At 47.7% G+C, this 22,774-nt stretch overlaps 3 protein-coding genes and 1 pseudogene across 3 annotated transcripts; 3 read left to right on the top strand and 1 right to left on the bottom strand.

The window, feature by feature from the left end:
- The first annotated feature begins 1,397 nt into the window (after nt 1-1,397).
- LOC136469878 (probable methyltransferase At1g29790) lies at nt 1,398-2,633 on the top strand (annotated as a pseudogene).
- A 3,409-nt stretch (nt 2,634-6,042) lies between these two features.
- LOC136473514 (uncharacterized) lies at nt 6,043-6,891 on the top strand. The gene has a single exon (XM_066471158.1). The coding sequence runs from the start codon at nt 6,119-6,121 to the stop codon at nt 6,686-6,688; it is 570 nt and encodes a 189-aa protein (XP_066327255.1). The 5' UTR covers nt 6,043-6,118; the 3' UTR covers nt 6,689-6,891.
- Nucleotides 6,892-10,096: 3,205 nt separating this feature from the next.
- On the top strand, nt 10,097-10,967 carry LOC136473513 (uncharacterized). The gene is made up of 2 exons (XM_066471157.1): nt 10,097-10,378; nt 10,567-10,967. Exons 1-2 carry the CDS (start codon nt 10,211-10,213, stop codon nt 10,807-10,809), a joined length of 411 nt encoding a protein of 136 aa, XP_066327254.1. The 5' UTR covers nt 10,097-10,210; the 3' UTR covers nt 10,810-10,967.
- A 244-nt stretch (nt 10,968-11,211) lies between these two features.
- Nucleotides 11,212-16,539, bottom strand: LOC136477267 (chloroplastic group IIA intron splicing facilitator CRS1, chloroplastic-like). Its single transcript, XM_066475388.1, has 8 exons — nt 15,757-16,539; nt 14,604-15,108; nt 13,077-13,207; nt 12,377-12,727; nt 12,128-12,284; nt 11,639-11,931; nt 11,490-11,549; nt 11,212-11,412 (listed from the first exon to the last, which is right to left on the bottom strand). Exons 1-8 carry the CDS (start codon nt 16,459-16,461, stop codon nt 11,374-11,376), a joined length of 2,241 nt encoding a protein of 746 aa, XP_066331485.1. The 5' UTR covers nt 16,462-16,539; the 3' UTR covers nt 11,212-11,373.
- Between the last annotated feature and the right edge of the window lie 6,235 nt (nt 16,540-22,774).

Here is a 22,774-nt window from a genome sequence, read left to right as displayed (position 1 = left end):
GTGGCTGGCTATTTATTTTGTAAAAGCTAGAAACTAATAGTATATTGCTCTAGTGCTACTATTTTAGTAAACATTATTAAACTTCTCGTGTGCTTATGATGATTATTCAAACATTTCCTAGTGAGAATGTATACGGGGCATTTTGACTAACATGCGGTTGTAATCCAAACAGCTACCACAACTTTTTATCTAACATTTATAATAATAAACCAAACAGCAACCATATTATAACAAAAAAAAAACAAACAACAGCTACCATATTATAACATTTATAACAAAAAAGGAAAATATTTAGTCTTGGTTGGTAATACCAACCAGGACTAAAGGGTCGGCCCACGTGGTCAGGCCGGAAGGCCTCTTTAGCCACGGTTGGTATTACCAACCGAGACTAAAGGTGGATCTTCAGTCACAGACGAGAAACCGAGACTAAAGAAGGGGCCCTTTAATCCCAGATTCGTGTTCCTGGTTAAAAAACCGAGACTGAAGGGGTTTTCCAACCAGAAGTTCAGCTTGTTTCTGTACTGGTAGCTAATACACATATACATTGTTTACAGCCCCAGACAGCCATATTTGTGTGGATCGGTTGATTCATCCGAGATCCTTATGGTTTTACTCTAAGATATTCTGTCCGTTTCAAATGATAAGCTGTTCTAATTTTATTCCAACAAGTTAAACCTATCTAAGTTTGACTAAATATATAGAAAAATATATAAAGATTTATAATGTCAAACTGGATTCATTAGACACCATAGCGTATAATTTGACAATAATGTATTTGTTTGATATTGTAGGTGTTAAGATATTTTTTCTGTAAATTTGTTTAAAATTAAACAATTTTAATTTATAACAAAGTTAAACTACTTTAGGCCACATTGGAATGCTGGAACTTTATACTTCCTCCGTCCCAAAAAGAATGTAATCTTAGGTTTCAAATATTGTCTAAAAAAGAATGTAAATATAGATTTAAAATCAATTTTTTCTAATAGGACCCACCTATTAAAAATACAAATACATGTCTAAAAATTATTATATTCTATTCATCCACAAGAAGAAAACATTCCAGAATGTAACCATTGTTTTTTAGTTTCTAGAATTATAGAGTAGGGGTAAATGCGTAATTTGATACATACACTAAACTTACCTTAAAAAGTAAGATTTGCATTCTTTCTGGGACGGACGGAGTAGCAATTTCATGGGAATCATTTTTTTCTCTATACAACTAAAACATTCGTAACTATTCCGTCCACACGTGCGACGCCAAAACCGCTCCATGCGATCAGATCAGGAAGGCAACACGCACTCGCTCCATGCGATCAGCTCAATCCCCATAACAGCCGCAAGAAATTAGGAAGGCAAAAATCAATCCACATAACTGCTGTAGCGGCACCACGGCAGCCATGCTGCTCCTGTTCCTGCTCACCAACGCCGTCTCCGTCACCGTCGTCTCCTCGGGCACCGGACCCTCCCTCCTCCGCCGCTACAGCTACCCGCCGCCACCATCGTCCACCTCTAGGACGGCTCCGTGGCACTCCAAGCGGACCTCAACGCCACGCAGGCCGCGCTCGCCGTCGGCCGCGCCGACCTTGCGGACCTCCACGCTCGCGTCATGTAGGACCACGGCGCCCGGGACCTCCCTACGACACCTGACTGCGGATGGAAGAGCGAGCCCGCCGGCGAGCTCAGGCTGGCCGTTGGCCCGCATCGCAAGGTGGCCGAGGCTACGGCGGGGGAGGTGTTCCCAGTGCTGGGCCACGCATGCGTCCGCGTCCAGGACGACCTGGAACACTACATGGACTATGCGCCTGTGCGGGGAGTGCCTGTCCAACGAGCCGCTCGCGCATAGGCTCATGCTCAGCGGCTGCAAGCCGCTGCCGCGCCGCCGGTGTCGCCCACGGTCACCCAAGGGGTACCCGCAGCCGCTGCCCCGGATCCTCTGGACCACGCCGCGCAGACACCACCGTCGTGTGGAACGCATACGCGTGCAAGAACTACTTATGCCTCGCGGCCGCCGCCCGCGGAGGAGGCATCAACGGCTACGACGACGGATGCTTCGACTTGCGTCGCGGGTGGGGAATAAGAATAAGGCCAACAGATGGGCGCGTGACGACGGCGCGTTGTCCTACTCCATCGACGCCATGCTCCGTGCGTGGCCCAACGGCATGGTACGCATCGGCCTGGACCTCGGCGGCGGCCCCCCCTCCGGCACGTTTGAGGCGCGGATGCTGGAGCGTGCGCGGGTCACCGTGCTCACCGCGGCCATCAACTCCGGCGCGCCGTTCGGCAACTTCGTCGCGTCGCACGGCCTGGTGCCGCTGCACGTCACTGCCGCGCACCGGCTGCCCCTGTTCGACGGTACGATGGACATCGTGCACGCCGGGCACGACCTCGGCGGCGGCGGGTGGATAGCCCCTAGCGTGATGCTAGAGTTCACGCGGTTCGACGTGTACAGGGTGCTTAGGCCAGTGGGCTTGTTCTGACTAGACCACTTCGTCTATGCCGTCACGTAGCTGAACGCGACGTTCGGGCCGATGATTGATCGTGTCGGGTTCAGGAAGCTGCGGTGGAACACCGGCAGGGGAAAGGAGAAGGAGAAGTGGTACGTGTCGGCGCTGTTGGAGAAGCCCATGACATGAGCATGAGAACATTTGTGTGCGTTTGTTTTTTACAGGGAAATTATGGCTGTAATAATCCTATGAATTATGTCTTGTTCATTCTTGCTTCTGGTGTACGATGACTTTTTGCCCAATTACAGAAAATGCAATACATTATGTGTTAGCTTCCTATTGGTTGATAATTGTCTAAGACCAAAATGAAATTTAGTGAATTACGGTGCCTAATTTAAAATTTTTGAGGTGGAATTAGAATCTCTACAACTAAAACATTCATAACTAAATTGAAGTTGATAATTGTCTAAAACATGTATTATGAAAACACAAACTTGTTATGATTATCTTTCCGTAGCACTTGATTCCTAAAGAAGTGCAAGCTTATCTTTCGCGTATCGTAGTCATGAAGTAATGCGATAATTGAAGTTGATGTTTTAGTTTTGTATTCAAATTTAGAGTTATATTTTAACTATCTATCTTTCGTGAAGACTTATGTAATATTGATTGGAACATTATGACTGCGGTATCTATTTTAGATAATATTATAACACACGCTCATATATATGTTATCGTGGTACTATGTGTTCCCGTTGCCACGCACGGGCATTTACCTAGTACAAGAAAAACGTAGAAAACAAAACACAATTCCCGCGATTCAAATGGGCCCCTACAATTTGTAATAGAAGGAATAGTATTTTAGGCCACAGTTGAAAGATATATTAAAACAGCAGCATCAACCTTCGGCAATGCATGGCATGGTACAGAAATTTAGAGCACGGATCTTCGACCCGTACAAACCCAACTTTGAATTCCGCCGGAAGAGTGAAGACCTGTATCGTCGCTTAACAAAGCCGATCGAGAAGTAACGAAGTCGCGAAGGGAAGTCCAATCCATCCCGGTTCGGATCCAAAAGCCTCCGCGCGGCGTGCGCATCGATCGGACGGCATGTCTGGCTGATCCGGCTCGAGGGGGACCAGTCATCAATCACATTGAGAGATCCAAAAGACGATGGCACGTCGGTCGGTTGCACGACGCGCGCCTGCTAGCCAAGGCCCAAGGCCACCGCCCTTTGATTTGGCGAACGAAAGGCGGCAGGTCGGTTTGACGGTGTCGGTCTCCGTCCGGCCATCCGTCGGGGGCGGGGAGGGGTCACGGGAGGCCGGGGGAGTCGGGGAGATAAGACGACTCAGTGACTGACGAATCGACCCGGCAACCACGTGGGAGCCACGCGACACCTCTCGCACTCTAGCATGTAAAATTGAACTGATTTTTATAAAATTCTTGGTATCTAAGTCCCTGCGGGGGCTGTGGCGTACGTGAAGGCAGGGCACACCGCGCAACAATCAACAAGAGACGACGCAACGCAATCACGCAAGAGGAGGCAGGCAACAGCGGCACATGATGCCGTCATGCTCATGCGCGTTGCGCTGCTCAAACTGCCAGTGGATGCGGCCGACCAGCCTCGCTTTCTCTCGTGCCGACGAGTCCTTTTCCGCCCTTTGTTTCTTTTGCTAGCGCCAAGCGGCTACTGCCTACTGCCCCGGATGGGATCATGGGAATGGGATGGCCGGCCTTGTTTGAGAACGAGCGAGATCTCCATTGCACCAACCCAGTGTGTTTCGTCTTGGATCAGGCCTCTACGTCGTCCATAGTCACCTGCCTTAGCAAAAATCGAGCATTATTGCTTCTTCCTTCTTCTTCTTTGGCTTTGTGTAAAACAAAACATTGGTGTCCGCGCAAGTGCAATGGAGGTGACAGACGATCGAGCTAGAGTTACGGAACAAAGTAACTGATGTCCTAACAAGTAACAAGTACTCTGGTAAGGTTGAACGCTTTAATTAATCATGCACGCTGGGTCTATTGCACGGCCTCTTGCATGGCAACCACCGACATGTATTCCACGGCTTAATTACGCATCGCCAACCACACCTCAATCTTCAGATGGGACATTGAGTTAAGCAACACACAACCCTACATCTCTTAAAGAGTCTACACAACAAATTTAAATAATACTCTCTCTCTCTCCATTTCCAAATTATTCTGGCTTTTCTAAATACATAGATTTTATTATATATTTATATATAGCCTATATCTATGTGCATAAAAAAAAACAATATACTTCGAAAAGCTAGAGATTTAACATTTGGAACTAATGGAGTACTATAGACTACACATCTCCTATATATAGATGTTTAAAATCAAGATCAATTTGAGGCGACACTCTCTCCACGCTCCGGTGACTCAATGAAGACATTATGGCTCGCAGGAGTCATGGGTTTGTGAGGCGGTATGGCCGCAACTAAGCGCTAGCCATTGTCCACATGCGAAAAGACGGTTGGATAGTGTCAGAGTGGGAAGGCAAAAGAAGGAGAGAACGGTGCAAGGTTAACATGGAGAGGATAGTGTCGCAACAGGGCAGGACACAACACAGCCTGTTCGTTTGGCTGTGGCTTGTCGTAAACGATCGTAAATTTCCAGCCAGAACAGTATTTTTCTCTCACACAAACCAGCCAGCAGTACTTCTTCACGAACCAGCAACGATACGAACCAACCAACCGAACAGACTGAACGACTGACCGAGAGGCCATCAAGGATGGAGTGGGTCGAAAGATGAGGGATCTAGATGTGGATAGAAAGAAGACATGCAAAACGTACTCAAGCACTTGGCGTGAGAAAGATGACCTGGTGAGTCGTTTGATCGAAGTCAACATTCAAATTTTACTGCCTAAAAAAATAAAGCAAAAAAGGCCTGATTTTACCATCTAAAAATAAACAAAAAAATCATAGCATCTCCTAGGAAACTAGATGCCAACATTTTTGGGACACTGGGATGAAAAGTGTGGAATCACTTGAAAAAAGGACAATGGAATAGCATAGCAATAAAGCGCTCTCAAAATGGTTTCAAAACTCTATATCCAATAAGGCTATCTCAAACGACGACACCCAGAATACAAGATATATTCATCTTTTGGGTAGCGCTATAGACACAAAGTTGAATACTTATTCGACATCTTCTCCAATAATCAGACCCAAAAGAGAATCCTTTCTGCAAATAGGTTTCTAGGAGAGAGGATGCCCATATTTAAGTTGTGCCTCTCAGACAACCTAAAATAAGTCTCTTGTATAGATACTCTATTGATGATTAATTTTAGTTGAATTTGGGTATCCACAGTCTCATCAAGCTACGGGGAGGGGGAGAATTATATGCCACCCTTAGTAGACCACACCTTTGGTCCTTCACGGTTGAGCCATCATTCCTGCCTGCCTCACCCTCCCATCCCCATCCCATCGGATCAAAAGCGCAGGCACCAGCACCACCCCACCCCACCCAACAGCATCAAGCCCCATCTCGGCCGTCCGTTCACTCCCGTCGTCGTGGATCACGAGGCCCTCGCCAAGACAAACGCTCGCACGGACTCCAACAAAGCCCCGTCCAAATCGCGCACACACCACTGTGAGTGAGACGCACAGAAGGAGAGAGAGCGTGAGGGAGGGAGGCGGCCGCAATCGCAATGGCGACGCTGCCGCAGCGGTTCAAGCTGCTGGCGACGCGGTGCGCGGCGGGGGCGCCGAGCCCGTCGCGCAGCCCGGCGCCGGCCTACGCGGGGGCCGCCAGCCCGGGGTACCGCCTGCGCCGCCGGGGGGTCCGGGGCGCCGGCGGGGCCATTGCCACCGCCAGGCGCCGCGGCCGCCTGCGCCGCTTCCTGTGCCGCGGCGGCGGCGGCGAGTCTGGGGTAGAGACGCTGGCGGCCGCGCGGCAGGAGGACGACAGGAAGCCGCTCTTCGGCGGCCGGCCGGCCGGGGGCCGCACGCTGCGGGATCTGTTCGTCGCGTCCCCGGAGGCCGGGCGCCGCAAAGGTGGGTGCAGCTGCGACTGCGGCGACGACGACGAAGACGACGGAAGGGCGGGCGGTGCCAGCTCGGATCCCGGCGCCGGCGGCGGCGCGTGGCGAGGGGGGCGGAGGTTCGGCTCCGGCGGGCTGCGAAGCCTGCTGATGCGCCGGAGCTGGCGGCCGGTGCTGGTGGCCATCCCGGAGGGGGACGGCGGCAGCAAGATCGAGCTCGGCGCCATCGAGGAATAAATAGATAGAGTGGAAACGGCTGGGGGAATTGGATTCTTGCGCCGTCTTCTTTCCGTCGCACAGTAGCTCTGTTCTTCTTCCTCCGATTTCCTCTTTGTTGTTTGTTGGCTTTGCCTCCCTGTAGGTGACTGCATGCCCCTGTGAATACGATGCAATGAAAGCTTGCAGGTTGCAAGAAACAACAATCTATAGCTTCAGTTACAATTCTGAGACCAAAAAATGGCTATACTTCTTCAGTTGCAGGTTTACATTGGGACATTGCTCGTCTAGTCGTCTTGCCGTCTTCTACCTTGGACCTTGCAGAAGCCATGGGCAGATGCAGCAGCGAGTTGCTGGACAGTGGACACAAGCTTGTGCGACGGCCGGCAGCCGCACTACTAGCGGCCAAGATGCATGCCCGTGCGGGGGCTGTTTCTGCTGTCATTAAGGCCCTGTTTAGATACCACCCAAAATTCAAAAATTTTCAAGATTCTCCGTCACATTAAATTTTGCGGCACATGCATGGAGCATTAAATGTAGGTAAAAAGAATAACTAATTACACAGTTTGTCTGTAATTGATGAGACGAATCTTTTAAGCCTAAATAATCTATAATTGAATAATTTTTGCCAAATACAAACGAAAGTACAACAGTAGTCAAAAAACCAAAAATTAAGCGCGCCCTAATCAGCCGACGGAAGCTATTTTAACGTGTGAGAAAAATACTATAGAGTAAAAAGCTGGCTGAAAGGTTCAGGCGAACAGGTGAGCTCGGAGTAGGATTCAGCCATCAATATGGAGTGCGGGTGTTCGGAGGCCAGGACCCAGGAGCATTGAATGTGGAGGTCCGGTCAGGACCAGACGAGCAAGCTGCAGAGTGGCACGCGAACGGTGGGCTCGAGTTACGATGTTGATGCCGACCGCCAACCTTTGTACGCCTCCCAGTCGCAGACGGTCACTTTTGACTCGAGACTCCCAGGCTTTGTACGCTCGTACACCTTCATCAGGATTAAGGCCCCGTTTAGATGCCACCCGAAAGCCAAAATTTTTTGTATAGTATCTGTCACATCGAATCTTGCGGTATATGCATGGAGTACTAAATGTAAACGAAAAAAAAACTAATTGCATAGTTGGGTGAGAAATCACGAGACGAACCTTTCGAACCTAATTAGTCCATAATTAGACACTAATTGCCAAATAAAAATAAAAGTGCTACAGTAGCCAAAATCTAAAAATTTTTGGATCTAAACGGGGCCTAGGACATCATCAAAATTCAAAACTCATCTGTTGAGTGATTCGACCGACCGATTGACTCACCCAAGAGTATACTTGGCCATCGGGCCGGCACGACCCGGAGGATGTCGGGCCGGCACGGCACGCCATGCCTCACGTGTCGTGCCGCTGCAGGCCTCATGCCTTGCCATCAGTCCAAGCACGGGCCTGTGGGCTGTTTTTCGTGCCGGGCCGACCTGAGAAGCACGGCCCATTCAGCGTGCTGGGCCAGCCCGGGGCCCACGACGAATTGCAAGCAGCCAGAGAGAGGGGAAAGGGGAGGAAGCGTGAGCGAGCAGCCGGAGATCGTGGCGTCGGGGCAGAGCTCGTGGCCGGATCTGGCGTCGGGGCGGAGCTTGGGGCCAGCGCGCTCGTTCCCGCGGCGGCCGAGGCGGGACTGCGGGAGGCGATGGCGGCACCCGATGGCCAAGTATAGACATCTCGAGGCGACTTTCGGTCGCCCCACCACGTCGTTGTTGCTCCATCACCTCCTCCAGCGGCCGCCGGCGTCCCTCCACTTTTTTGCCAGCACCGTCCATCTTCTCCTCCACCGGTGCATAAGCGGAGGTGGCGGGTGAGATCCGGCCGCTGATTCCACCGTGCACCCGAGATCTGGCCGCGGATTCCACTGCGCATCAGAGATCTGGCTGTGGACTCCACCGCGCGCCCGAGATCCGGCCGTGGACTCTATCGTCACGGGGCTCGACGAGGACGGGCGCGGGTCTCAGCGAGGCAACTGCGACGGCGACGACCGACAGGCACACCCCGGTGGCCACACCGGATTCGATGGGAAACGCCAGAAGATAGGAGGGGTGCGGGTGCGGCCGCGCGACGGCCTTGGGGAGAGGAGGGGCGTGGGGGAGAGGAGGGGAGGGGCGCAACGGCGTGGAGGAGAGGAGGGGCGTGGGCGCGTGGCCGCGTGGGGGAGAGGAGGGGAGGGGCGTGATGGTGTGGGGGAGAGGAGGGGCGTGTGCGTGGGTGCGGGGACGGGGGAGTTAGGGTTAGGGCGATGCCCGATGGGCCTTTTAGCAGGCCATGGCTTGCATCGGGCCGCTGCCGGGCCGACCGACTCAGGCGGGGCCGTGCCGTGCCAGCCCACGGGCCCGAGCAGCGGCCCAGGCACGCCCTGCTGCCTCGGGCCGGGCCAGCCCGGGCCCGCATGTCACCGGGTCGTGCCGTGCTCGTGTCGGGCTAAAAAAGCGGGCTTCGTGCCGTGCTGTCGTGCCTCGGGCTGCATGGCCAAGTATACCCAAGAGAATCGGATACATTTTAGGATATATTTTTCAGATATCGAATACATATTCAGATAGTTGTTTCAAATATCGGATTAATATAAGATGGGCATTATATCTGTACTAATCGGCAATGTCAAAGTCTGTTTCTCAAAAAGAAAAAAAAGTCAAAGTCGGATAATCCGGATAGCTAGTTCGGATATTGTATTTGGATAGTTCTATCGGATGTCCATTAGAAGTTGACGGTAAGCTCAAGCTAAATTTCAGTCCAAAACGGATAAGCGAAGTGTAATTGGTTATTATTTCGAAAGCACACAGAAGTATGCGTTAACTAAGTTCAAATTTAACTTCATGAAAATATTTAGATAAACTCGAAGTGAATTGATAAAATACAAATGATCACTTAATGCAATTATCATTTTGCAAAAAGAAGACATTGAGAATAGTTTGAGCCATTTGACAAAAAGTTTAAATACACGCTCTTGCTCTTAATATGAGAGAAATTGTACTTTTTTTGGCATTTTAAAGTATCTTGGAGAATTTAAAACATGTGATATATGTAGTTAGTGCCTTTACTTAATATCTAGGAAAATATTCAGATCCGGCTTGATCCATATCTGATGATGACTTGGTTTTGATGATGAGTCTGAGAGCATCTTCAGCTATAAAGAAAAAAAAAGCTTTGATGAGTCCCAGCCTTTTTTTTCCCGAGGTCAACCCAATTCAGGCCATGTTTAGTTCAAAAAGTTTCCTAAAAAATGCTACAACAGCCATCGTATCGAATCTTACGATACGTGCATGAAGCATTAAATGTAGACGAAAAAAAAACTAATTACACAGTTTAATTAAAAATCACGAGATAACATTTTAAGACTAATTAGTCCATAAAATTTCATCAACTAAACACAGCCTCAGCATCAGAGACAGGCGGATACGGAGAAGTGCGTGCCGTTGGGCTGCTCATCTCAGTGAGAAGTGCGTGCGGGCGCTGGTGAGATCAGGATTCAGGAGGGCCACGTGCGCAGCGAGACCGTCCGGCGATGTTCGCGACGGCAGCGCGGTGGGCGGCCAAGAAGGGGAAGCCCAAGATGGCGCCGATCGAACTGACGGCGCCGCCGGAGCAGGCGCAGTCCATCACGCGCGCCATCTTCGACGTCGTCCGGGAGCACGGCCCGCTCACCATCTCCGACGTCTGGGACCACGTCAAGGTACAAGAGCATCCACCCCTGCTGCCCCTTGCGCACCACGGTCACATCCATGAATGAATAGAAACTGTTCGACGGAATGCTTCTCCAAAGACCTCTCGTTCGGACTGGACTCCGGCAGTGCATCCTTTCTTTAAGTGCATGGGTTCCTCTAACAATCAGCTGAGATTGATCTTTGCTTTCATCCTCAGGATGTCGGGCTTCGAGGTCTGACAAGTAAGAGGCAGATGAAGATCATGCTGAGGTGGATGAGGGAGCGCCAGAAGCTAAGGCTCATCTGCGACCACGACGGCCCGCACAAGCAGTTCCTCTACACCACCTGGTTCACCAACCCCAGGAACGCGCCGCAGAGGCCCAAGCCGGAGCTCAAGGCCAAAGCGGAGACGCTCCCCACCTTCCCTTCCCTTCTAAGCAACCGTGACAAGCAACCTTGACGAGGACCTGTTTCTGTGCTCTCTGCACTTGTTTCTGCTGTCCTGGCATAATGTTCAGCTTGGTGACAAATGCTGGATTTGTTGAGGCGAATTTAAGCTTGTTATGGCTATATTGTTCTGTACAAACACCTAATTGTTGTCTATAAAGTTGCATAATTAAGCTGTGTGCCTTCTCCGTTTCCCACCGTCAAGGGCGCTTTCTGGGCTAATCAGCCTCCTCTGTCTAGCGCGCAACAGAGAGCAAACCATGCAGGGAAATGGTTGACTGCTCTCAAACAAAAAGTGAAGAAGCGGGCCATGCTTGTTCTGCCACCATCTGAATAGTTATCAGGTAATGACGAAATTTTGCAAGGCAGAAGAAATTTCACTTACTTTCATGAAATGTGAGTAAAGTGGCACATATGTACAACAGACTATTATATAAGCTGTACGCTTTAGAATTGTTCATTTTGGGATTCACAGTTTACAGGGCTATCCCATATTAAGAAAAAAAAAATCTGGATGCAATCATTATTACAATTTGCACATATCATTTACTAACCATACTATCCAACCTCTTCATAATCATGGGGTTCGATACTTGATTTGCCTTGTCACATATCTCTGTAGCATTAAAATAAAATAACATCAGGACAAAAAATTCTAGCTACAGAAGTGTACCAAGAGTGCATATTACTGACCAGTCTTCTTTTCAATTCTAAAATGGACTTCTGTCTCTCCCGAACAAAGTATTTCATTGACTGCATATATTCGATTGAAGGGCATGAGATTGCCAGCAAGAGAACAAAATGGAAGTTTTAGTGGATGAATGTTATATGCTGATTCTTACCCCTCGTCGTTGGACCTCAATTGATCTTCGGAGTGCTTCTCGTTTCGTTAGCAGATTACTAAATGATGATTTTGCTGGGCGGCGATAGTTTTTTCCACGGTAAAATATTATGGCATGGCTGGTTGTGAGCTTTTCTACTGATATTAATATTCCACCTGTCTCAACCTCAAGTAGATTCGCTGTGTACATGATCTGTCGGACTTGATTCTGCTTTGTAATTACTTTCACAACCTCTTTATGTTTCCAGTGCTGATGAATCTCTTCAATTACACCATCAAAGATACCACGCCTTCCTGTATGGGGAAACAAATGGTATGCAGATTCAGTGATCAGACAACAACAACAACAAAGCCTTTTAGTCCCAAGCAAGTTGGGGTAGGCTAGAGTTGAAACCCAACATGAGCCCCTAAGATTCAGTGATCAGAGGAAGATAAAATGTATATTGTAGGTCAGTGGTACAGTAGTAAGAGCACATATAGATAGCTGTACCTAGGAGAACAAGCCCATCCATTTTGCGGCCAATCCGGCGGAACATTATCTTTTCCTCTTCTGTCAAGAGTTCTCTATCAGCAGACTGCTCTGAAGGGCTCCAAGAATTGTGAAGCTTTGCCAGTGCCTGGTTAGATCTTTCGATCTTCGTGTTGAGCTGCAAAAAATAATTGTGTTAGACTGCAACCAATAACATTACAAGTCAATGACTTCAAATCAGAGCATGAGATGCTTCACATGAACACATACAATGCAAAGCTTCCATTCATGGTCTTTCAGTTCCTTTTCCAATCTATACTTCTCGGCCTCTAGTTCAATCATGGTGTTAGAGTTTTCAGTATTTTCATGCACAAAGTCAGCATGGAAATCCTGATACTCCCTGAAAGTTCCTACAGAACTTTCTTCAGATGATAATTCATCAACCATCTGAAGTGAGTCAACTGCTTTCAGTCGAGCTTCCTCTTCCTTCACCTGTTCATCATGTACCTGAGCTTCTCGTTGAATAACAGTTTGAGCAACTCCACCAGGAAGAAAATCCTTGCCTCTATATAGAATAATAAAATCCTTGTTTCTCAATATCACAGTGCCTCCTGTAAGATGCTGCACTGAGGAGCTCCAGTGTTACACAAGAAAATACAAATAAAGGACCAATATCAACAGAAAGGCATGGATATCTGATTAAGAACCATGTAAACTTGCAGTACGAAACTAAGGATTCATGTTTAGTCCAATTCATTACCATACTCTAGGTCACTAGTTTAGCCTATGATAAAACAAAAACAGGAAGTAGCAAATCACTTTAAAATGTAGTAATGCAAGATAAACCAAGCATCGTAATTACCAAGGAGGTGACTGACAACATTTTATGTTTTGCTAGTCAAAGGAATTGACTACAATGCAGTTCAATAACATAAACATCAGAAGGTATTTCATCAGGAATAATACTTGCCTTAAGGTTCCATGCCATTTGTTCATTGTTCGTATTTTGGATACCTACTTTCACTGCAATTTTTGCTATAAGGCTTTTCTCCCAAAGCTTCAGTATAGCAGCAGCCAAACCCTGCAATCTTGTATTCCTACCTGCCAAAGACACACAAAATTATGATTGTCTTGTTCATATTGTAAAATTAACGTGACATAACCCTAAGATGGTAATCATATAAACAGAAGTGGATGACACGTATTGAACACATAGACTGCAGGCCCATAGATTCAGTGATGAGAAGTGCCCTGTCTTTCTTTCTTGTATAGCTGCCCTAGATTAGTCCTGCAGCCCACCTCGGGCTGGCTTCTCTGTTGTTCTTTTGCTGTTCATTTGACCTTTGTACAGTGTTGTTCTTGTTTCCTTTTGTTTAATAAAACTTACAGTGGGGGTCTCCCCTGCTGTATTTTCCGTTAAAAAAAAACACATAGACTGTGATGTATGTATAAGACAAAAAGGATATAGACAACATCAATGTTTTTAAGGCGGTAAAGCGAGGCGAGGCGACGCCTTACGGCCATCCAACAGTGGTAGAGAACTGGAAGCATGTCATACCTTGGTGTTGTCCAATCGAAAAAGCCAAGCAACTTTGCGAGTCACAATCTCACGGAATAGACGTGACCCACCCCCGACTGACTTCCAGGTTGACGCAGCAGCCCTCAAGTGCAGTAGACGCCAAGTCAGTCACACTCACACCACCACAACACACCACACACTCCCCTTTCCGATCCCATTCCTCTCCAGCCTCCGCCCTCCGCTCGCCGCGCTTCCGCTTCCTCCGCCACCACCACCGGGATGGCCGCGCGCTACCCCTACTTCGCCGTGGAGGAGTCCTCCCGCGGCATCCACTCGGGGGAGTCCCCGGCCGCGGCGCTCCGCCGGATCCTCGCGACGCCCGGCGCGCACCAGGCGTCCTGCTCAATGGAGGACTAGAAGAGGCGACGGGGACACAGCAGCCCGCCGGCGGCTGCTCCTCGCGCGGATGGGGAACAGGGGAGGGGGAGGCGGAGCCTCGGCGGCAGCAGCTTCTACCGGCGGCGCGGGTGAACGCGTTCGGGTGGGCGAGCAGGTTCTTCCCTGCGAGCGCTCCTCTCTCTGCTCTCTTATTTCTCCTGCACTCCTCTCTCCCCGCGCGCGCGATGCTTTCCCGCACGCGCGATGCTTTCCCCGTCCTTTCTCCCGCGCCGGCGTTTTCCTACCGTGGCCATCCCCGTATGGCGCCCGTCTTGCTCGATTTCGACGAATCGGACGCCAAATCGATGACTTCCGGACGCCATGGCAGCAAGGCGGACGCCATACCAATCTGAGGCGAGTCGTCTGCCAAGGCGTCCCGCCTGTAGCGCCTTGCCGATTAGGCGACGCCAAAGCGACGCCGTAAAAACATTGGACAACATAAATGCTTACCACTCAATGTGCGTACAAAATCACAACACAAGTAACAATTTACTTGTATACTTAACAAAAAGTGCATCTGGTAACTAAATGCATACTCACCAAGGGCAAAATGTGTTGGCAAAGGGCGTGCAAGCTTGCGCAAGTATGTCAGCTCCTCATCAGCTAGTGTTGGTCTCACACCAGGAGGGCACTGCCTAAATGGAGTCTGAAAGCCTGGAACAAACTCTGGGAGGAGATCAGCATCCACAGGCAATGGTGTGTCCCACCACCAATCAACAAAACGAGGGCCCAAAGTGTCCAATAGTCTATTGACCTCTCTCTCATATAGTGTTCCCTTGACAGGTCCTTCATCCTTCTGGCCACAAATGCCTTGATCATTTTCTTGAAAAGCATCATCTGCTTCACCATAACCGTTTGTTAACGCTGGACCTTTGTTCCCAATTTTAAGTAGGGTTGTAGGAACATTATGTTTTACTAGAGAGCCTTTATGAACATTATTAGTTAGAAAAGTGTGGCTATGCTTTGCAGTTTGCTGATATTTGCTTCCTCTGTACACAAAATGTATGTCTCCTTTTGTCCAGACAACTAAGCCTCCTGTTTTTATCTGAGAACAAAATTATAATCCATCAAAGAAATTTGTAAGTTTTTGAATTCAACATTATTAATTGAGTAATCATACAACTAACAAAGGTAAAAACAAATATGCTTAGAATGAAAACAATAATCTTTTATTTTGTAACCACCGCAGTTACACTAAGAACAATACAGTTGGTATAAAACAATCTTTCTCTGCAAGTATTGGCATAATGACTGTCAATTGCACTACAACACAATGTCAAACTCACAATACACTGTGACACTACATTAGTTAGCACCATTTTGAGGTCCATATTCTCCTTTGCATCAGTTGTACACACCCTCCACCCACCATTTCCTTATTACTACAGTACTCCCAACTAAATCTGCATTTGGCAGTCTGAAGTTTTAGATGGTGGCAACTGGTAAGAATGACCATGATTACACTCTTGCACTGCCAATGTTCATTTGCATCAAAATCAATTTGCCAAAGAAAAACTCTGAAAGATTGCATCAAAACTGCAACTTACTAGCTACGACGGTTTAATTGAAGCTCAAATTCAAATCTCTAAGTGCTAAGGTCAAAATCATCATGCCGAGAGCATACAGTTCTCAGCGGATCAGACCCCAAGGAACAAAATACATTGAGCGAGAATAGCCTCGTGGTCTCACTCACCTCAAGAATCTCCCTGGCGCGGTCCATGGACCGGCGGAGTGGCTCGACGATGCGCACGGCGGCGAGCTCCTCGCCACTGGCCCATTCCCTTCGCATCTCCTCGACCACCTCGTCGGTGATCCCGGCCTTCTTGGCCCGCGCCCACCTGCCCATCCCTCGCGCCAACCGCCGCAGGCGGTCCAGCTCGTCGGTCTCCAGCTCGGTCTCGGCGCGCGTTGGCTCCCGCGGCTTCTTCTCCCGCCGCAGGGCGACCTTGAGGTCCTCGTCCCTAGCAGCCGCCCACGGAACCGCCCGCGGCTTCGCCTTCTCCACCACTTCTTGGCCTGGTTCCCGCGGCGGGGACGGCTCGATTGGAAGGTGGAACGCGGCGGCGGTGGCACCGGCATTGCTGGCGTGGACGGAACTCGGGCTCGGAGCATCGGAGACCTCGAGGGAGCGGACGCGCCGGATGATGCCGAGGACCGCTCGGTGGGTGCGGCCCCCGGGGACTCCGGCAGTGAGGGGCTTGGCTGTTGTTTTGGTGTTTTTCCTTGCCGGTGCCGGTTTGGGGCTGTCGGTGCGGGGCTTGGGAGGAGTTGCCTCCGCGGGGGGTGGAGGCACCGGGGGTGCGGAGTCGCGGCTTTGGGTGGAGGACCCGTGGAGCCATGGCGGCGGAGGCGGGGCCTTTGGGGACGGGGAGAAGAGGGGCAGCAGCGGTGGCAACATGGCGGGCTCGGCTCTGGCCCGTTGCTTACTCTGCTTCTCTCATCCGTCCACATGGAGTCATGGACCGTGTGCCGACCGCGTGTGGCCAGGATGAGTGGTGTGGTCTGCCTTCAGCCAGAACCCTGAAGCATTGGATTGGGTCTTCAGTCTCCTGTAGCACAGCACACGTCATAATAATAGATGCTACTGCTACTGCATATCAGATGCCCTATCTCATCTTCTGTACATTTTTTTTTTCTAAAAAGAATCTCCTAAAGATAACTTCCTTTCGTCCAAATATAAAAGATAACACTCTCTCTTATATATCCCAAAAATATAAAAGAGAAGTTTCAAATAACGGAAATGTTGTGGGGCGTACGATCGTCCAGACGCTCCTGTTCGCAAGCCGTGACACTAGCCTAACGGTCCAACAGTCATATCGTCTCAACACTCGGAGGCTTCCGTTCTCCAAAAGGCTTCCAACACTCGGACGGTTCCGTTCTGCAGCGCCATGACCACACTCCGCCACGCCGCCTCGGCATTCTCCACGACATCCTGAGTGCCCGTCGGCTGACATCTCCACCGTGCCCGAGTGCGGCCGCCCGCCTTCCTCCATTTCCATCGCGCCTCGGCCCACCGTGGCCGCCCGCCTTCCTCCATCTCCACCACAGTCTTCTTCAGCGTGTGGACGACCTTCTCCACCAGACCTGTCGTGGCCTTCTCCACCAGAGCGTCGAGCTCCGCGCCATCGGTGAGCTCTACACTGGTGAACTCCACACATCGATGAGCCTCCATTCCCAAGCAGCAAGGAGATGTAGTTGTGTTGAAAGCGCATGTTGTAAACATATGTTTCAGGTGTTTCAGAGGTATGTTGCAATTGTTTCGTATCGATGTTGCAAAAGTAGATCAGGATGTTGCACATGTTGTAATGGCTATGCATGTATGTTTCAAGTGTATATTCCAAATATTTCATCTGTATCAGACGTATGTTGCAAGTGTTTTCATATGAATGTTGCAAAAGTAGATCTGGATGTTGCATATACATGCATGTTGCAAGCATATGTTTCAAGTGTTTCAGATGTTTTATACGTCCGTTGCAAGTGTTTCATCTGGATGTTGCATATGTTTGCAGTGGTTTTCAAGGGTTTTCAGGTGTTTTTGTAAGTGTTTCAGATGCATGTTTCAAGTGTTTCATCTGTCTTCTTTTGTATGTTGCAACTGTTGCATATGGATGTTTAAAAAGTAAATCGTGTATTGCACATGGGATACACGTGGAAAGCGGCTGGCGGTGCGGTTGACGTCTAGGCCTGCTGCTGGGGTGCTCGCTCGCTTGCTGAGTGGGTACCGTCCAACGCTAGCGTCTCAGATCGGACGTCTAGGCACTAGCAAGTCTATTTTAAATAAATCTGCTACAACAACATATCATAAATAGATTTTAATATATCCTTCTAATACAATTTATAGGAAATACAATATAAGAGATATAGTGGAATTACTGATAGCATGTAATAGCCCTTTTGCGCTACTGTTTGTGATGTAGACTAGGCCCGATCTTCCGATAGGTATGATAGCGTCGATTGGTGGAGACTCGACGTTCACGATCTAGGCTTCGAACCAAGACTGATTCGGACCCCCACAACCATTACACCACTGCTCCGTTGGTTATCAACCACGGGAACGCGATTGACCTCGCCGAGAAGGCTTCCCTGCAAGCGAATCGAGAACACAAGCAAGAACGAGATGAACGTAATCTAAAATTACAAATAAATATGAGGCTTATAATAACGAGAAAGAGTTTAAGTCTTTATTCGAAAGGACTAATCGCCACAGGCGAACAAGATCAAGAACTGGGGCCCTGGTTCACAGCAAGCGGCCTTGGCGGCGACAGTTGCAGCAAAACGACATCTGTTTCACGAGGAAATCAAGAACTAAACAAAATCTAAACCCTAAGGAGAGCGACGGCTGATATTTATAGAGTCTTGGACGTCACCCCCCTGGACGCGCCCCCTAATGGCCCCAAACACGATACACGGTCCAACGGACCAAAAGACGGTGTCGCAGCACCTTGATAGATTCTGGACGCTGACTTGTTTCGATGATTTCCATTGATTCCGAAGGTCTTTTGACGTGAAACCACTTGGATTGGCTTTCTTATCAAATTATCTTTCCAACCATATATGGATCATCGAAAACGGAGTCCGGATGCGTCCTGGGTGACCAGTTTAATACAAACTGGTCCTGGAGCCGGAGATGGGCTCGAACTTCAGTTGGACTGGGCCTCCACCATGAGAAAGATGAATTGGACACCCATGCTGGTCCTCCTCCTCTCCTTGGCTTGTATGTGATGAAGAAGTGATGTCCTCATCATCCTCCCTTTCTTGAATTGAAGTCGTCCTCAACTGAAGTAGATCGTCTCCTCCATTGGATAACAACAACGATGGCTCTAGAAAAAGGCATTCATCTTGGCACCCAATCCTTCGCAAAGGCGGCTGCCATGGTGGCTTCTCTGCTGGGAATTCATCCTCCTCCTACAAAAGGTTAGTACCAACAAGGGGCATAGCACTAGAAGCAGGACCAAGTGGACATATAGGCGATGTACAAGTTAAAGCATAACAAGGTTCATCATGATCAGCAAGAACATATTTAAGAGCAAATAAAACTTCTTTCATGTTACTTGATGGTTCATTTGTTGGTTTGCTAAAGTCTTTATCATGGCCTTTCTTTTTCTTTTCAGCAAGTTCCTTTTCATATTGCATAATTTCAGCAGGAGTTAAAGGAAGTAAAGCAATGGTCTTTCCCTTAAATATAAAAGTATATCTATATTTGCCTACCATGATGTAGAGCATTATTATCATATTGCTAAGGGCGGCCTAACAAAAGTGAATAAGCTTGAATAGACACGACATCAAAATCAGCATAATCATGGTATGACCCGATAGAAAAATACACACGAGCAGATTGTGTTACCTTTGCCTTATCACTATTGTTGAACCACTGAACATGGTATGAATGTGGAAGAGCACGTGTAGATAAATCAAGAGTCTTGACAAGCTCAAAACTTACCAAGTTATTGCTGCTCCCTCCATCAATTATAGCATGAACATGGAAATTATTGACAATGAGGAATATTTGAAACAAATTATGGCGTTGTAGCTTGCTACTGGCTCAACTTGTGTACTTAAAACATGCTAAACAAGGATTGATTTGTAGTCTGCAGTGCATGCCACACTATCAATTACCTCATTAGGATCGTCAGCACTATCCGCAAATTTATCTGCATAAAGATCAGTTACAAGTGCAAATTCATTCTTTCATCACTAGCACTAGCATACCCACCATCATCAGTAGCAATATATGCGCGTTTGCTGGGGCATTCTTTAGCAATATGTCCCATGCCCTTGTAGCAGTGGCACACAACTTTAGAAGAGCTGCTAGAGGAAGGTGTAGCAGATCCACTGGAAGGAGGTGTGATAGGAGAACTCTTCTTTACAGGCGCTGGTGGTGTCTGCACATTAGAAAATTTACTCACCTCGGTTGAATGTGAAGGAATGGATAGAGTCGCGGATGGAGTCGTTGATCGCCTAGGTTGTCGTCCCTGTACTTCCCTTTCAGCTTTAATAGCATAATGATACAATTGGGAAAATCTAGTCTATTCTTTATAGTCAAGAACATCATGTATTTCACGACGCAAACCTTCAAAAATCTAGAACACTTATCCATATCATCCTCTTGTATGTTACTGCATGCTAGACCAATTAAAAGCTCATGGTAATATTTCTCAACAGTTTTACTACCTTGATTTAAACGTTGCAGTTTTAATCGCAGATCACGCTGATAGTATGGAGGAACAAATCTCGATTTCATTCATCGTTTAAGTACAGTCCAGGTTTAAGGTATTTGAGCATTAGCATTATTGTAAATATCATTCCACCAGAAAAGAGCAAAACTAGTAAACTCACTAGTAGCAAGTCTAACTCTATATTCTTTAGGGTACTTGATGGGAGCTAAATTTTTGATCTACAGCCATCTTCCAATCTAAATATGCTTCAGGATCAGCAGAACCAGAAAAAGGAGGTATCTTAAACTTGGTTTTAGAGAAATGATCATTATTACCTTGGTTGTTACCTCCCATACCGCGTCGGTTAAAGTTCAACCGATTACAGTTACGTGCATCCTCAGCACGTCGTTGGGCTTCGGCTTCAGCCTCCGCGTCGCCATCATCCTCCTTAGAGAGATCATCATCATCATCTTCAGGACGTGGTTCAGGATGTCGTTGTTCAACATCTTCAATCCTCTTGGCCAAATTGGTGATTTGTTGAAGGATCTCATTGAACTTGTCATCAAGAACGGCACGAAGCACATTCTTAGAAACACAATCATTGAAATCTGTAGGTGCGTCCTCGTTTCCTTGGCCGCTGCCTCTAGCTTTTCCTGACATGGTTAGTAGAAAGGAAAAGACAACACAAATAGTATTATCCCTACCAACTACTTAGGTTGTGGACAAGGAAAAATAAGGCACTCAACTCTCAAACGTCTTACCACGGTCTTACAAGTGTTCTTACCAAAGCAACAGGCGGTGTAATCGGTCGGTGACTGTGATACCATTGTAGCTTGAGTGTAACAGTTGCAAGATGAACCTATACTTGGTTAGAAGAAAGTGGAGCTTGGACAGGCACAATATAGTAGCAAGGAATAGCAAAATTCGCAACTGAATAGCAAAGCTGAATAAGTATTCAAGTACTTGTCTTAGTTGCTGGCCTACTCACGTTCCAAGTACCAGATGTATCAAGTGATGTGAACAGCAAGAATATGATTAGGAACAAGGCAGAAATCAGCACACGCAAACGCAGCTCAAATAGCGCTCTCTATGTGCTCCTCTAGATATTGTTCCACTTTTGCCCCTCTCTTTTTTCTATTTTTTGGGCTGTCGTTGTTTTTTGAGAAATTTTGACTTTTTCTTTTTATTTTTTTGATATTTTTCTTCACTTAGGAGCACAAAAGAAGTAACCACAGAAAATATGAGCTTAAACAAGTGAAAGATGTGGCCTGTGGAATTTCCAGAAGACGTGCTCGAAATCGATAAAAACCTTGTGACCACGAAAAGAGAATCTTGTGACCACTTTTTGACAAAAATAAAAATCTCCGACCCCAGCCAAGCAGGGGATGGACAGATCTGAATTTTTTTTCTGATCGATTTTGATATATGGAACGTTGAAATCCGAGTTCGTATGCGAAAACTAGACCAGTTTTAAGAACGGACTCCAAATTAGAGGACAAAACAAAAACAATACGCGCAAAATTGATCACGACAGCAATGATTTGATGGAAACAGTGAAGACAAGTGTAGGAAATTAGATGGCGTGGACTAGGGTTTGATGGATACAAAGAAAACTCAACAAGACTTGGAGATGTTCACGGATTATGATGAAAAAACAAAGGGGAAAACACAAACTAGACTAAAAAATGATCTAAAACTAGCAACCAGAACTTGATATAGGGCACAAACTCAACTACGCGAAATAGAGACGAAATTGCACGGCACAATGAGGCTATAGGACAGGAAATATGTGACGATGTATATATTTTTTGGCTTTTTCTGGACTATAGGTAATGCAAAAACAGTAACAATCTAAAGGGGAAAATAAAGTTATACCTAATGGGCAACAAGGTCTCTAATATCACTTGATGTAGACTAGGCCCGATCTTCCGATAGGTATAATAGCGTCGATTGGTGGAAACTCGACGTTCATGATCTAGGCTTCTAACCAAGACTGATTCGGACCCCCGCAACCGTTACACCACTACTCCGTTGGTTATCAACCACGTGAACGCGATTGACCTCGCCGAGAAGGCTTCCCTGCAAGCGAATCGAGAACACAAGCAAGAACGAGATGAACGCAATCTGAAATTACAAATAAATATGAGGCTTATAATAACGAGAAGGAGTTTAAGTCTTTATTCGAAAGGACTAATTGCCATAAGCGAACAAGATCAAGAACTGGGACCCTGGTTCACAGCAAGCGGCCTTGGCGGCGATAGTTGCAGTAAAACGACGTCTGTTTCACGAGGAAATCAAGAACTAAACAAAACCCAAACCTTAAGGAGAGCAACGGCTGGTATTTATAGAGTCTTGGGCATCACCCCCCTAGACGCGCCCCCTAATAGGCCCAAACACGATACACGGTCCAACGGACCAAAAGACGGTGTCGCAGCACCCTGATAGATTCTGGACGCTGACTTATTTTGATGATTCCTATTGATTCCGAAGGTCTTTTGACGTGAAACCACTTGGATTGGCTTCCTTATCAAATTAGCTTTTCAACCATATGTGGAT

The sequence above is a fragment of the Miscanthus floridulus genome, chromosome 8 (assembly GCF_019320115.1).
Source record: "Miscanthus floridulus cultivar M001 chromosome 8, ASM1932011v1, whole genome shotgun sequence".
NCBI classification, from domain to species: Eukaryota; Viridiplantae; Streptophyta; class Magnoliopsida; order Poales; family Poaceae; genus Miscanthus; species Miscanthus floridulus.
This window is presented reverse-complemented; position numbering and strand designations above follow the sequence as displayed.

What these genes read in the sequence shown, in the direction of transcription:
- LOC136473514 (XM_066471158.1), top strand. Translation starts at nt 6,119, where the DNA reads ATGGCGACGCTGCCGCAGCGGTTCAAGCTGCTGGCGACGCGGTGCGCG.
- LOC136473513 (XM_066471157.1), top strand. Translation starts at nt 10,211, where the DNA reads ATGTTCGCGACGGCAGCGCGGTGGGCGGCCAAGAAGGGGAAGCCCAAG. An exon ending in ACGTCTGGGACCACGTCAAG is followed by an intron (nt 10,379 to 10,566) that starts GTACAAGAGCAT and finishes TTTCATCCTCAG; the next exon opens with GATGTCGGGCTTCGAGGTCT.
- LOC136477267 (XM_066475388.1), bottom strand. Translation starts at nt 16,461, where the DNA reads ATGTTGCCACCGCTGCTGCCCCTCTTCTCCCCGTCCCCAAAGGCCCCG. An exon ending in GCCAACACATTTTGCCCTTG is followed by an intron (nt 13,208 to 14,603) that starts GTGAGTATGCAT and finishes TGTCTTTGGCAG; the next exon opens with GTAGGAATACAAGATTGCAG. An exon ending in TAGAATTGAAAAGAAGACTG is followed by an intron (nt 11,413 to 11,489) that starts GTCAGTAATATG and finishes TTAATGCTACAG; the next exon opens with AGATATGTGACAAGGCAAAT.